At 53.0% G+C, this 14537-nt stretch overlaps 2 protein-coding genes across 2 annotated transcripts; one reads left to right on the top strand and one right to left on the bottom strand.

The window, feature by feature from the left end:
* Positions 1-788: 788 nt before the first annotated feature.
* On the top strand, positions 789-5928 carry NCLIV_050470 (hypothetical protein; the record flags this gene model as incomplete). The annotated part of the gene is made up of 10 exons (XM_003884600.1): positions 789-1017; positions 1803-1957; positions 2465-2556; positions 2981-3161; positions 3405-3736; positions 4096-4402; positions 4708-4749; positions 5058-5122; positions 5390-5492; positions 5842-5928. The coding sequence occupies 10 exons, from the start codon at positions 789-791 to the stop codon at positions 5926-5928; spliced, it is 1593 nt and encodes a 530-aa protein (XP_003884649.1).
* Positions 5929-7427: 1499 nt separating this feature from the next.
* On the bottom strand, positions 7428-14173 carry NCLIV_050480 (YALI0F16874p, related; the record flags this gene model as incomplete). The annotated part of the gene is made up of 11 exons (XM_003884601.1): positions 7428-7646; positions 8128-8184; positions 9332-9443; positions 10040-10119; positions 10245-10319; positions 10927-11023; positions 11172-11599; positions 12167-12232; positions 12610-12947; positions 13598-13706; positions 14027-14173. The coding sequence occupies 11 exons, from the start codon at positions 14171-14173 to the stop codon at positions 7428-7430; spliced, it is 1728 nt and encodes a 575-aa protein (XP_003884650.1).
* Positions 14174-14537: the final 364 nt, after the last annotated feature.

Below are 14537 nucleotides of genomic sequence, written 5' to 3' on the forward strand. Positions count from 1 at the left end.
CCACACCTTCTTCCCCTCTTCCCCTTCTCCCTGGAAGCGTGCGACTCGTGATTGAGGTTTTCCTGTTTGCGCGAGAGAGACAAAGTGCGCGAGGAACCCGCCGGGAAAAAGAGAACGCGAATCTTTGCGATGTTTGTACCTACACTCCAGGCTGCTGCGCGATTTTCGCGCTGTCTCTCTTTTCCGCGCATGCTGCGCGTTCTCCAGCGCAACGCCCTATGAACGAAGAGAGCCGGAGCCTTTGCGCCGACCGTCTTCCCGACCGAGTCGCTCAGCGCTGGGGTCTATTTGTGCTATCTGGACACCGTGAGAAAGGCCGAGGGGGGGTAAAGCGCATTCACGAGAGCTCGAGCGCTCGAGGTTTCGCATTTCCGCGTTTTGTCTTTTTTGGTTCGAACGGAAGAGACGCAGGGAGAACTTCTGCGCCGAGAGAGAAAGCTCGCATTTCCGTGCGTCGCTCTTCACACCTCGCGACTCCGAGAGGCGCCCCGAGCGCAGCGCCTGCCTTCGCTCGGCAGTTTACCTTTTTTTCCCTGCAGAGGATCCCCCTCTGTCGGCTGTCTCGACGCCTTGCCCGTCTCCTCTCCCGCTCCTGTTCTCGCTTTCATTTTCCTGGCGCCTCTCTCTCGTCCCACCCCTCGCTGTCTTGCCTGTGCACTCTCTCCGCGTGGAAAAAGCGTCTCGGCCCTCTCGCCGATCCAGACCCGAATCCCGATTCGAACGCTTCCTCTCTCTCCGGTGCTCTCACGCCAATCTCCCGCCTCGCCTTTTCCTCCCCATCTTCCAAAATGTTTCGCTTCCTTCCACGGGCTGCCTCCGGCGCCTCGACCGCCCTCAGCGTCCACCGGAGGCGCATCCCTGCTCTCGCTTCTCTCCCCGCTTCCAGCTCTTCTCTTATCCAAACCCGCAGCCTCTTCGGCGCCGCAGCGGCGACGACGGCGCCAAGCGGCGTCAGTCCTCTCGCGCGCTCTCCGGATCTGTCCATTCCGCAGGAAGCGTTCAACCAGTCTCCCACGAGTAAGGCTCTCGGACTTGTGCCCCGGCCACACGCGCACAGGCGTGGAAGGCCGGACGATCGGTCCCCGCACTCTCTCTGACGTCTTCTGTGCTTCCTTTTCCCTTCTCTTCTTCTCCATGTCGCTCGCCAACCCGCACGAAACGAGTCGCAACGCGCTCTCTCTTGCGACACCTTTTTGGGACTGTTCTCTCTCTCCTCGCTTCTCTTTGCATGCAATCGTCTGATCCAAGAGCGCTCGATTCCGGGGTCGCCACCGGCCGGAAAACTGTGCTCGAGTCTCTCTCCCCCAGTTTCTCCCCGGTTTCCCCTTTCTTCTCTTCCCCCAGCGGCGCCGTCTCGTCTCGAGTTTGAGGTCAAAAAATCCGTGCTTTTTTTTCGCACATTCACATCCTGTCGTAGAGAGAGGTACTCTCCGGCGACTCTAAGAAAGAACTCGCGTCGGAACTCCTTCGTTCCCCTCTGTTCCGTTTCTCGCCCTCTCCGGGTTTTTGGCCTCTGCCTCTCCTTCCCCTGTTCCGTTTCTCGCCCTCTCCTTCCCCTCTGTTCCGTTTCTCGCCCTCTCTTTTCCCTCTATTCTCTTTCTCTCTCTCCTTCTTTTTCCCTCTCTTGTACCTCTCTTCTGCCGGTTCCTTCTGTCGCTCTTTCTGGCCTCTTTCTGTGGTGCTTCTCGCGGGGGACTGCGGCATCTCCTGTGTTTTTCGGATTTCTCGAGTGCTTTGCATCCTCGACCCCCGAGAGGCGGTGACTGCTGCTCTCGTGGCCTGCGACTGTCTGTGTCTCTCAGTCACCACGACTTTGCCGAACGGGATTCGCGTGGCGACGCAGCGCCTCCCCTTTCACCAGACTGCCACCGTCGGTGTGTGGATCGACAGCGGAAGCCGCTACGACAGCAAAGAGACGAACGGCGCTGCGCACTTCCTCGAGCACATGACTTTCAAGGTGAGAGAGAGAGAGAGTGGGGCCAGGTGGTAACCCTCCAGATCCTCCCCTCGCTTTCCAAAAAAGAATGGTGCTTCGGGACTTGTGCGCGAACACCGACGAGCGCAGCCGCCTGTGGTTCCGCCCTTCTTTTCGAGCGAGGGCCGAGGTGGAGCGTCTCGTCGCAAAAAGCAAGGAGGGGACACACTCTACACGACTCGCTCTCTCCCTCTCGATCTCTGAAGGCGCTGCAGCGTTGCGTCTGTGGAGTGTTCCTGCATGCAGCCAGCAGCAGGGAAACTCACACTGTCGAGCAGTGTGACCACGTACTCCCCCCTTGCAAGGGTGGGCGGGAGGGGTTGTGCTCTGCCTTCTCTTGTTTTCTTGTTTCCGTCTCTCTTCTTGCGTTCTCGGCTCGTGTCCGGGGTGTCCTGTGTTGTGTGTCGACTACTCCCGAGTGCTTCTGTGCCTCTGCTGGAGACCTTCTCTTCTTCCTGCACGACGTTCTTTCTGCTCCGCGTTTTGCAGGGGACCAAGAGAAGATCGCGCATCCAACTCGAACAAGAAATCGAAAACATGGGGGCGCACCTCAACGCCTACACCTCTCGCGAACAGACAGTGTACGCCTCAGCCTCGCCTCTCATCTCAAAGAAAATTGATAAACATCGATCCCTCTTCATCTACTGAGTGGAAAAGCACACTCTGTACATATATATATATATTGTACTTTCATGATGAGTAAGACTGCTCACGTATTGTTCCTCTAGCTCGCTCAATATCTTCTATATGTAACATTCGCTACATGTGCGTGCAGTGGATTTGTAGGTAAGGTATGTTCATGTCAGGTTTACGTTTTGAGGTGTTAAGTGAGATGTTTTGTGTCAGCTAGTTCGTTTTGTCCCCTCTTTCACCAGACACTTCAACGAGCAGTGAGAGGCTGTGTCTCTCTCTTTAAGCACTTGTTTCGCGTGCGTCTTCTCTGCATGTGGCGGCTTTTCTCTCGGTTGACGCTTTGCCTCTGCGCCGACGTTTTGGCCTTTCCAGCTACTACGCGAAGGCCTTCAAGAAAGATCTGCCCCAGTGCGTCGACATCTTGTCGGACATTCTCCTCAACTCCACCATCGACGAGGAGGCTGTCCAGATGGAAAAGCACGTGATCCTCAGAGAAATGGAGGAGGTGGAAAAACAAACTGAGGAAGTCATCTTCGACCGTCTCCACACCACGGTAAAAGGCGCGCCACTTGCCCGTCAATACACACATACACACATATATATGTAGACATATACATACAACTACATTGCATGTATGTTCACATATATATATATATATATATATATATATATATATATGTTTGTATGTGTGTGTAGACATGCGTGCGTACATCTGTATGTGCGTGTGTATACGTCTATATGTCCGTAGAATCGTATATCCACACGCGTGAAGACGTGTGTTTGCGTTGTGTTTCAGGCGTTCCGAGACAGTCCGTTGGGTTACACGATTTTGGGCCCTGAAGAGAACATCCGCAACATGACTCGAAGTCACATTTTGGATTACATCAACCGGAACTACACGAGCGACAGGATGGTCATTGCGGCTGCAGGCGACGTCGACCACAAAGAGCTGACTGCCTTGGTCGAGAAGCATTTCGCCGCAGTCCCTCAACCGAAAAAGAACAAGATCATCTTGCCCACCGAAAAGCCGTTCTTCTGCGGCTCCGAGCTCCTCCACAGAAACGACGATATGGGCCCCCATCGCCCATGTCGCTGTCGGATTCGAAGGCGTCCCGTGGAAGTCCCCCGGTAAGCGAAACGACGGAGAATGGTGCGCAACTTTCTGTACTCTCTGGTGTCTCCTGTCTTTTTTTTTCGCCTCGCTTCTCTCTTCTCTCTAGTCTGTCTCTCTCTTCTCTCTCTTCTCTCTCTCTTCTCTCTAGTCTGTCTCTCTCTTCTCTCTAGTCTGTCTCTCTCTTCTTACTAGTCTGTGTCTATTCTCTCGTTCTTCCTCCTCTCTCTCACCGTGTTTTTTCCCGTGCGCGTCCTCTCCCCTGCTTTTCTCCCTTCTCGTGTGCGTCTCCCTGTTCTCTTCGTTCCCGTGCTCCTCTTTTTTTGTGCTTCCGTGTTTTTCTTTCTACTCGCCTTCTTCTTTGTCCTCTTTCCAGAAAGGCGGATCTTTGCCTCCGTTGTGCGTGGGCCTTCGCAGATGCAGTGACGTTCATGCTCATGCAGGCGATTGTTGGAAGCTACCGGAAGCACGACGAGGGAATCGTCCCGGGAAAGGTCTCGGCCAACACGACTGTGAGGAACGTGTGCAACAAAATGATGGTCGGCTGCGCAGAAATGTTCTCTGCCTTCAACACTTGCTACAGCGACACCGGCCTCTTCGGCTTCTACGCCCAGTGTGACGAAGTCGCTCTCGAGCACTGCGTCATGGAAATCATGTTCGGCATCACTTCCCTCTCCTACGCCGTAAGCCAAAACGTCACGCAAAAAAGCAAACATTTACATCCATATCTCTCTCTCTATATATATATATATATGTATATGTATATGTATCTATACGCATGCATATGTGCGTGAGTAGATGTCTGTCTGAAGATGTGGGGAACTGTTTGCTCGTTCGTGTCGTGGAGGGAGCGTAAACATTTTGATTCTTCCCGTGCATCTTTTGTCCTTCGATAGAGGGACTGCTCTCTGTGTTTCGTTCACTCGTTTTTGCCGGGCGTCGCGCGGGAAAAAACCTCGAGTGGCGGTGTCCTCTGTGGTTCTTTCAGGTCACTGACGAAGAGGTTGAACGCGCCAAGGCTCAACTGAAAGTACGCCTTTGCTCTTTCTGCCTCTTTGCTCCCTTCGTCTCGAACGGACTGTTTCCCTCCCGTGCGTCTTGCGGCGCCCCATCGTACAGCGCGTCGCTCAGCTTTCCAGTAACCCCTGAGTCGTGCGCTCGCCTCTTTCTCTGCGCCGTCTCCTCCTTGATTTTTCCTTCCTCTCATTCGCTTCTCCCTCTTGCCGCGTGTGCTTGTCTTTCCCCTTTCTTCTTTTCGGTTTTTTCTCGGACGTTTGCCCGCCCCACCCCAAGGAGTTTCCCTTTCCGCGTCTGGTTCGATGTGTCTGTCCTGCGTAGACGCAGCTCTTGGGTCACCTCGATTCGACAACGGCAGTCGCTGAAGACATCGGGCGTCAGATGCTGTAGGTGTTTCGCGCACCGGCCTCTGGATGGGGTCTTTTCCGCCTGCGTGCTTCTACCTCTCCACCTTTCCCGTGCAGCACACCTAGAACATCGCTCGCGATTCCTCTAGCTAAACTCCCAGCTATGACAATTATGATTGCCACGTAACGAACAGACATCACGATTTTAGATCGGTAGTGTGTTGGAGAGTCGCCTTGTTCTCGTTTCCGTGTCGGAGAACAGAAATCGGAGTGTCGAGAGAGATTTGTCCGCTCTGCGTTTCTCAGTGCCTATGGACGACGCATGCCTCTCGCTGAGTTCCTCAAGAGGTTGGAGGTGATCGACGCCGAAGAAGTGAAGCGCGTCGCGTGGAAATACCTCCATGACGCTGTACGTCTTTTCCAGTTGACACAGAGAAAAAAGAGCGCGTGTGGAACGGGAAAGAAAAAAGGAGAAAAGAAAAGAGTGTGTGATGGAAAGGGGGGGGGGGGGGGGTTCTGTTACCTTTCCCCGATGCTAAAGAATGCTAGGGGAAAAGGTGTCTCACTTCCACGTTTGTTTTTTCTTCTGTTTGTGCCCTACACAGTGTCTGTGTGTGTCTGAGTTGTCTCTCGTGAATTTCGCCTGTCTCTTTTCCTCTCATATCTCTCCATCTCGGCTCTGTAGGCCGGTTCTTTCCAATCGCGCCTTTGTCCAGTCTCCGTTCAGTCCTGCTGGTCTTTGTTTGGACTTTCTTCAGGAAGTCGCCGTCGCCGGGTTGGGCCCTCTCTTCGGCATGCCGCAACTTATCAACATCCGCCGCGCAACCTTCTGGCTGCGGTACTAGAGAGAGACGCAGGAAAAAAGAGACACCGATCAGAGAAAACGGGACCGGAGCGGCAAAGAGAACGGCGAGGCTCCTGTCTCCCCAACCCCACACACGCGGGTGGCGAGGTAGCGGAGAGGAAGCGTCTTTGCCGCAGTTCTGTGACGGCGAGGGAGCGCCGTTGAAAGAGAGGGGAGAGAGAGGCCACAGTGAGGAAAAGGGGGTTAACAGCGGAAGGAAAACGGGCGGGACAAGGAGGGACAAGAGCGGAAGCAGAGAGTCGAGGGACAAGAGACGCCGGGAGAACCAGCTTCAGGAAGGACGAGCAAGACGCAAAGCGTCTGTGTGCTGAGGCGTGCACCGCCTTTCCTCCGTTTCTTCCCCGTCGGCGACAGCTGGTGATTGGTGTCGCTCGGCCATCTGTTCCTGTCTCTTCACTCGCAATTGTGACCCCAGAGACGCCGCATCCATTCCGGCCTTTCGAGGCGCGCGCGCGAATCCTCTGCATTGTTGACCGACTTGTTTCGATGCACGGCGTCCGTGCTTTTTCGGTACGTCTCTTCTCGCCCCGTCTGCTCGCCTAGAGCGGCGAGAGAGGCTCACGCGACGAAGAGTATTTTCGTTCAACTTAAACACTCAACGCTGTCGATGTCTGGGCTCGCGCCGCTCTCTGCGGAGTGTACATCCACTCGAGCCACCGGCGCACCCTGAGAGGGGGAGACAGCGTCCGGCGGGCGTTGTGGCTGAGCGGGATAGTGTGCTGCTTTGTCCGCGCTGTGTGTACGGAATCTGGGAACAGGTTTTTCGATATCCCTTCCTTTTCGGTGTCGGCGAGAGAAAGCTGGGGAAAGGGACACTTCTTAGTGTATGTACACCGGCGGCGAGTGTGGAGAGGCGTAGCCACTCTGCCGTAGGTACACCTCAGGAGACTCTCTTCGGGTAGCAGAGGCAGCGCGTTTTTCTCTAGATAGCTTCTGTCTGTCGTCAAATCTATGTAGGATGAGGGGCCCGAGAATAGCAGATTTTTAGTGGGGCGGAGTGACAGCCTTCCTTCTTCCAACTACTCACTGTCGAGACGTCCTGGGGGATTTTCTGCCGCGAAGGCTGTGCAGCCACGAATGCGGCTGTTTTTACCTTCCCTCTTTGCGCAGAAAGGCCAGTTGGCCCGACAGCGAAACAAACCTCACCTCTCTTTGGACACAGCCGTGTAGAAAACAAGATCCTCAGCCAGTACAGGGGAGTGTCTGGCCTCAGTTGCGGCATCGTCTCACATGGGCATGCTTATAAAAGTATATACTTTAAGTATATACATGCATATATCTATGTGCACATAGAATACCTATATATATATATATATATATATATATATATACATACATGCATATATGGAGATATTTGCACGGAACAGTCCAGAGGGAGCATGCAGAGTAGATGTAGATCGTATACAGGGGGATGCGAGAAGCGGCTTCCCCGGATGGTATATTTCGTTTTTTGACGGGGAACTTGGAACGTTTCGGCTCTCAGCGATACGGAAGTTGGTTGAGCTGGCGCGTCAAAGCGCTAAGGGAGTCAATCCATTCGTGAACGGCCTTTTCTTCTTGTCTCTTCGCTTTCTGGTCACTTCCCTCTCGGCCTGCCTCGGAAAGCCCACGTTGATCGCTCGTCTGAGAGGCTGTCTTTGAGCACGCGTCGTTGAAAGGCGACGCGTCTGTGCAGCCTCGAGACTCTCGCTTGCGCACCTTCAAACGCAACAAACAACATCTACCCCGCAAACTCCACATGAATGCATATATATATATATATATATATATTCATACATGTCCATATCTCAGGCAGCGTAAAAAAGGATTTACAGGCATAGGGAGATACGTGTCTGGACAGGACGATCAGTGGCTCGAGCAAAGGATGCATATATACTTATGTAATTATAAATATATATATATATATATATATATATACATATAGGTGGATGAATATGTGTATACGAAACATGAACAGACAGTTTATGCTACGCACTTCTAGACACAAGCAGATACGGGGAGACTGTGCTACGCAGATAGACACGTATATAGATTTAGTTACAGAGGTAGAACGATCGTTACACAAGGAAATAGAGAGAAACTCACACGGAGAAATAAACAGATAGTTACACGTGGAAATAGAGAAAGGTTAAGTTGGATTCAGGGAGAAGTCTCGATGAGAAGGAAAGTCTTGTCTTACAACGAGCATTTGTCGGACCTCGTCGATTTCCCCGGAGATTCGCCCCTCCGCGAGAGCCTGAACACGCGCGAAGCGGAGAGGAAAAAAGGCAAAGAGCCCCAACAACATGGTGACTGAGAGGAAAAGAGAGTCAGAGGATGACGAACCCCCAAGCATGTGTGCAGGTAGCGGCGACCCCAGAGGATCTTTAACTTTCGCCAGCTAGGACGAGCGACGTTCCTTCTTTGTCAGTGTCTCCATTGCTTTTACTCTTCGTCCTAGCGGCCTCGTCGTTGCGGGAGTCCATGTTCAACTCCCAAGAGTGCTGCCGCACATCTCTTGCCTTAGCAAAACGAAAATCGATGCTTCAGATGTGCACAAGCGTCGTCCCTACGAATCGTGAAGTCTCTACGTGGTCCTGTGACGTGCAACCTTGTAAAAGCTGGAATATTATAAAAAAAATACGTGGACTTAAAAACCCTAAGCGCCCGGGCCCCAGGCAGCGACGATGAAATGTGGTGTCTCTCTCTTCTTGTCTCCACTCTCTCTCTGTCTCCGTTCTTCGGCAGCTGGATGACTCTTCTTTCGTCTCCGTGTTGCTCTTCTCCCTCCTCCCTCACGCGTGAAAAGTATGCCCGTCCAATTTCTGCATCGAATCATCTCTCTGCCTCACACTCAAGCGCCGCACCTGCCGTCCCATTTGTGCGTGGACGTTTCTATCCCCACCTATGGATACCAACCCGTTTGTGTATAGCCCTATCAACGATTCGCTGCATCTGCTCATCTCTCTATATCTGCATCCCTCACTGGATTTCGATGCCCTCGTCGCGCGCGTCTTGACTGGCGTGCACTGGTTAACTCGCTTCTTCCTTCCCCAGTCCCTCTCTCACTTTGTTTATCTCTCTCTCTTCTGCGTAACTCTCTCTTTCTCTCTCTCTCCTATGTGCAACTCCCTCTTCCTCTCTCTCTCTTCTGTGTAACTCTCTCTTTCTCTCTCTCTTCTGCGTAACTCTCTCTTTCTCTCTCTCTTCTGCTCAACTCTCCGTTTCTCCCTCTCTTCTGCTCAACTCTCCGTTTCTCCCTCTCCTCTGTGCAACTCCCTCTCGTTCTCTCTCTCTCTTCTACGTAGCTCTCTCTTTCTTTCTCCCGCTTCGGTTTTTCCTGTTTCGCTCGCCTCTCCCGCGTTGTCTTCAGCATCTCAAAATGGACCTGTTTTTTTTCGTACCCGTGCAATGGTGCTTCGGACTTCTTTGGCGGTTTGTGCGTGCAGCTCTTCTCGCAGGGTTTGAAGAGAGACGCACGTGTGCCTGGCCAGAATGGACGGCAGTGCGTGCACGCTGCAAAGAGAGAAACGAAAAACACTCAATCGATAAAATATCAATAGATTGGCCTACGGTCCCGTACAGACACGCAGGGCACCTCTTTTTCTCGTGTTACAAAGAGAATCCTGAAAAAACAAGCGAGGCGAGACAGATGAAAATTGCTCCTTTTTTGAAGAGCGGGAAACGACTCAGCCATCCTCCCTCCAAAGGGCTGCCTCCCTTGTCTCCCTTCTCTGCGGTCTTCTCTCTCTCATCCTCGCCGCTTTCCTCCTTCCAGCAGTACCGGATTGGTTCTACGCTGACATACGAAAACAACAGTGCTCATGACTGCAGCTTCCAAGCAAACGTTTAAACCCGGTAGAATACTGAAACCCAACACTGTTAGCTGTCTTAAGCAGTCCAGTGGGGTGGAGGTGTACGGCAACCATAAAGAACTCGGTTGTCTGTATCTCTCATAACTGGAGTCACATTCTGCATCCTAGGTATTCCACCCTCTCGCTTCTCTTGGTCCTTCTCTCCTCTCCTCTCACTTCCCTTTTCGTTCTCTCCTACCCCTTCCCAGGAGGGTATGTTCCGTCTCAAAAATCCGTTTGCTTTCCGAGCGTTTTTACCGAATGTTGCCGAGTAGGTCCTCGACAAAGAGGGAGATGTACGCATCGGTCGCTAGCCCATATTGAGGCTCGGTCAGGAGCTGAACAAAACAAACGCCGACGCAGGGGCATTCTTTCGACGCGTTTTCTGTCTCTTCTTCTCGCCGTCTCCTCCTTTAGTCTCTGTGTTTTGTCGTTTTCAGAAAGCGCGCGTTTTCTTGCCTACCTCGAGGACGCGCCCCACGTCGTCTGCTTCAAACGCCTCCCTCAGCGCATGCATCGACGCGACGCTAGGATCCTCCTGAGGAACGGCGGAGCCAGCAGCGATCTAAGATACTTTTGCATGCAAAGGCCGAGGCAAAAACGCATGCGCGTGTGCTCTGAGACAAAAGGCTCGCCTCGCCATCGATTCACGTTCCACAGAGATTTCCACGAGGCGCACACACGCGCGCACAGCCGTCTCTTATCTGCTCTCCCTCTTCCGCTCCTCATCAATGTTCTTACTGCATGCATACACTTGTACACGCCACATAGGTACATGGCAAATCTATCTAGACATATATGTAAATTTGACGCAGGAATGCAAACGGTAGGGCACTTTCAAATGAGTTTCATCCAACAGTTGGTGTTGATATCCAGGAATGTGTAGCAGAGATAGATGCACGTCTCTGTCTATCTGTGTTTATCTGGATACATGCAAATGTATGCGTGGCTGCCTCATAGGCGCAGAGCCCCGTTAATGTTTGTAGAGCTGCGCGCTCAGTCATGCAAGCACAAATATAAATGTACAACACAAGTATAAAAGCGCAGATGCATAGAGCGAGCGAAGGTACGTGGACCGGTGCACGGCGATGTCACGAGCAGGTAGAATGAAGGCGGGGTGCGCCCGAAAGCGTGGGCTCACGAACCTGCAGCGCCTTTGCTTCTCGAGTGTCGAAAGGGTTGATATCGGAAAGAGTGAGGAGGCTCGCCAGAACCAGCAACTGAAGCATTCGCTTCGCTTTCCTGCAGCGAAGTCAGCGCATGACCCCAGAAGGCGAACCGTGGCAAGACAACGCAGCGCATGTCTCGCTCATTTCATCTTTGTGTGTCGCCGTGTGGTTTCGCGTTTCCGCCTCGCGCGCGACTGTCGAGACACTCGCCACGCTCTTACTTGGCTCTGCCGACTTCCTGGTACTGGCGAAACGCCTCTGAGAAGTCGATCAGCGAGAGGGTCCACCTCTTCTCGGCCATGTGGATCTTTCCGGTGATCTCGCGCACAACGGCGACATTCTTCGGATCCGCAATGCCCGCAGAAAGGAACTTGCTCGCCTCCGTCGCGAGGCGACGCAGCCGCTGAAAATTCTTCTGGTGCATGCAGATGGCGCTCTCCAGGGCGTAAAACTCCAGAATCTGGCCACTCGGCATCTCCTCGCCGTCTGCAGCCCCAGCCGATGCAAACGACGAGGAGGAGGGAGAGACGGAGCAGGACGGAGAGGAAGGGAAGAGTGAACCCTTTGATGCGGAGAGACTTGCCAAGTCAGAGACGTCGAGAGGCGGCAAACGTGCTTCACGGCGAACGTCAGCGAGGAGAGTTGTGGCCTGGAAGCGAAGACGAGAGAAAAGAGACAAAGGAGAGAGAAGACGAAAGAATGAAAGACGAGAGAAGATGTGAAAAACGGCACGTTCTCAAGTCAGAAACGAGGAAGCGAAGGAGAACCCTCCAGAGGGATCTTTCGCGAGGATTGAAACTGATGCAGGACTGGCAGGGAACGCGTTAACTCCAGAGGTGCCTGTTTCCTTTGAGGCGATAGCGACAGACACAAGAGACTCACAGCAAGGGGGAAAACCTGCTCACGTGAGAAGGAAACGAGACGAGGAAAGGAAACGGAAGGAGAGCATGAGCACCATACGGGACCGGAAACTGAGAGGAAGAGCCACAGAACGAAGAGGTGGAAGGCACACGCTAGAGAAAAAAAACGGAGAGAAATCGAACGTTACGGCTTCGCACATCGCCGAAGCAGAAGCAAGGGAAAGAAAGAGAAAAGGAAAGCGACAAAGCAAAAACGAGAAGACACCGACGAAGACAGGGCTCCCGGGAGATGGGAAACAGAGGGGAGAAAGCAGCAAGAACTGGGAAGACGCAAGCAACGGTCCTTCGCAACCTACCTTTGTGTACTCGCCCTGGTGTATGTACAGCCGAATGATGCGGCTGCATGTGCGGAACCAAAGACGCTAGTCAGAAATCGCAGCAGCATAAACGCATTAAATTTCCAACGCGAACAGAGCAAAACACGCCGGTAAAACGAAGGGTTCGAAGAGCCATACGCGACGTGCACGAATCAGGGACTTGCCTGTCTCTTTCGTTGCTGTCCCATGTCCTTTCTTGTTTTCCATTACATCTCCCGACCCTTGCGAATCTTTCGCCTTCTGCCTTACCCTGTTCGCTTTTTCTCTCTCTTTTTGCCCGGTTTTTGCCTCGCCTTCGCGTTTCGGCCCTTCCTTGAACCCCGTTTGCCTCATTTTGTGTTTCTCCCTATCCGTTTCTCGCGCATGTTCTGTTTTCCGGTCATTCTCCTCCTTCGTTCCGCTCGGTTTCAGTCTTTTCTTACCTTAACGCGATGCTCTTGCAAAGCGTCGAGCGTCAGTTTGAAGATTGTCTCGAGAGTCGCCATGGTTCTGGTGTGAAGAGAAGCGGCGCCGCCTCCGCAGTCGCCACGCGCCCCTGGCGAGTCTCCGCCTCGGGCGTTCCTCTCTCCGTCCCTTCCGCCTGTCTCCGTCCGTCCTTCTCTGTCCACACGCCCGAAACCAGACGACGGCGAAGCTTCAACGAGATCTGCGCTCAATGCCTCGAGGACGGCGTTGATGGCATCAGAAGTTTCGTTTCGCGTCACATGCCGCATGAGAGGAAGGAGGCGGGCGTACGCCGAGGCTGCACTGTCGAACTCCCCTGCAAAAAACCACAACGAGAAGATGCAAAGTAGAGACGAGATGCGACAGGGACGAAGCGAGGGAGGTGGAGGAGACACCGAACGAGAAGATGCAGGGAAAAGAGAAATGGAAGTGCGAAAGCATCCCTCCAGAGAACGAGAGGGGATACGAACGGAGAGAGGACCGAGGCGGGGAAGAAAACCGAAGCGGCAACAAACTTTCCGGGAGAAAAGGACTGACGAACACCACAAAAACAAGAGGAAGTATCCGGTGGACTGAACGAACCGCACACCTGAGCACAACTCGCATTTGGAGAAAAGGAAAGCGAAACCGAACTGTGTCGACGCGGGTTGGGTGTGAAGTTCGTTCCTTGTCCCCTTCTGTCTCTTTTTGTTCTTGTTGCCACTCTCAACTGCAGTCCTTCCCTTGTCGCTTGTATCGCTTCTTTCACCCGACACCCTCGACGCGCACCCGAGCTCGTCCTGCACAGCTCCAGTCGCGCCGTTCGCTGCTCCCGCACAGTCCCGGAGCAACGATTTTTTGTCCAACTAAAGTTTTTTTCGAAATTGTTTTCAGTGTTAATATAAAATGTGTTTTGTTTCTTGTAGTCCTCCACGTTTTGCGTTTTTGTGGCGTGGTTTCCGATTCCTTGCGTCTCGCGAAACTCACGGAGCTCTGCGTGGATGAGGACTACATTGAGGAGAGCCCGGAATCGCCACGTACTCGTCGCTGACTGTGCTTCCTCCTTCTCGACAACGGACTGATACAGCCTCAGCGCCTGAGACGAAAACACGCGAAAAGCAGCGGAGCAACGGGGCGTCTTCCCCACAGATGCTGTCTCCTGTCGCTCCGGGCCATACCCCGACGACGCCGTAGGGTAGAGAGACACTTCTGTGGAAGGAGACACCGATGAGATGCTGCACGAGAGAAACGCGAGGAGAGGAAAAAAACGCGAACGCGCAAGCGAAACGTCTCACGCAAAGCAGAAAAGAAGGAAATAGACAAAAGAGACTAGGGACACTGAACAGGAATCCTGAGAAAGAAAGAGGAAGAGAGCACAAGCGCCAAAGAAGGAAAGAGAGGAGAAAACAGGCGTACAGCTCGAGGATTCGTGTGGCGTATGTCCTGAGCCTCGTAGAAGGCATTCTCCATGAGGATTGATTCTTCATCTTCTCCATCGTCTCCGTACTGTTCGCCGTCGCTCTCATATTCGAACTGAATATCGTCCTCGGCGTAGTCCGACATTGTCGCAGAGAAGCAAAGACAGCGCAGCCTGACGCGCTACCAACTTTGTCTCGACCCCGCCAGAAAAGAGATTGCAAACGGAGAAAAAATGTAGCGAAGGGGAGAGATAGAAAAGACAAGAGACAGGAGAGATCATGAGAGACAGGAGAGATAGGAGACAGGAGAGATAAAAAGAGATAGAACCGAAAAGGGTTGTAGAGATCGGAGAGACGAGACGCAAGACGCAGGAGGCAGTCGCGATAAACGGGAAAGACGCGCAAGAGTAAAGAAATCGGGAGAGGCAAAGAAGTGACAGAGAAGAGAAAGGAAGGCTACAAGCGAGAGCACGAAGAAGAAATCAAACAAATGTGGCGTGGCGAACGAA

This window comes from Neospora caninum, chromosome X (genome assembly GCF_000208865.1).
Source record: "Neospora caninum Liverpool complete genome, chromosome X".
NCBI classification, from domain to species: Eukaryota; Apicomplexa; class Conoidasida; order Eucoccidiorida; family Sarcocystidae; genus Neospora; species Neospora caninum.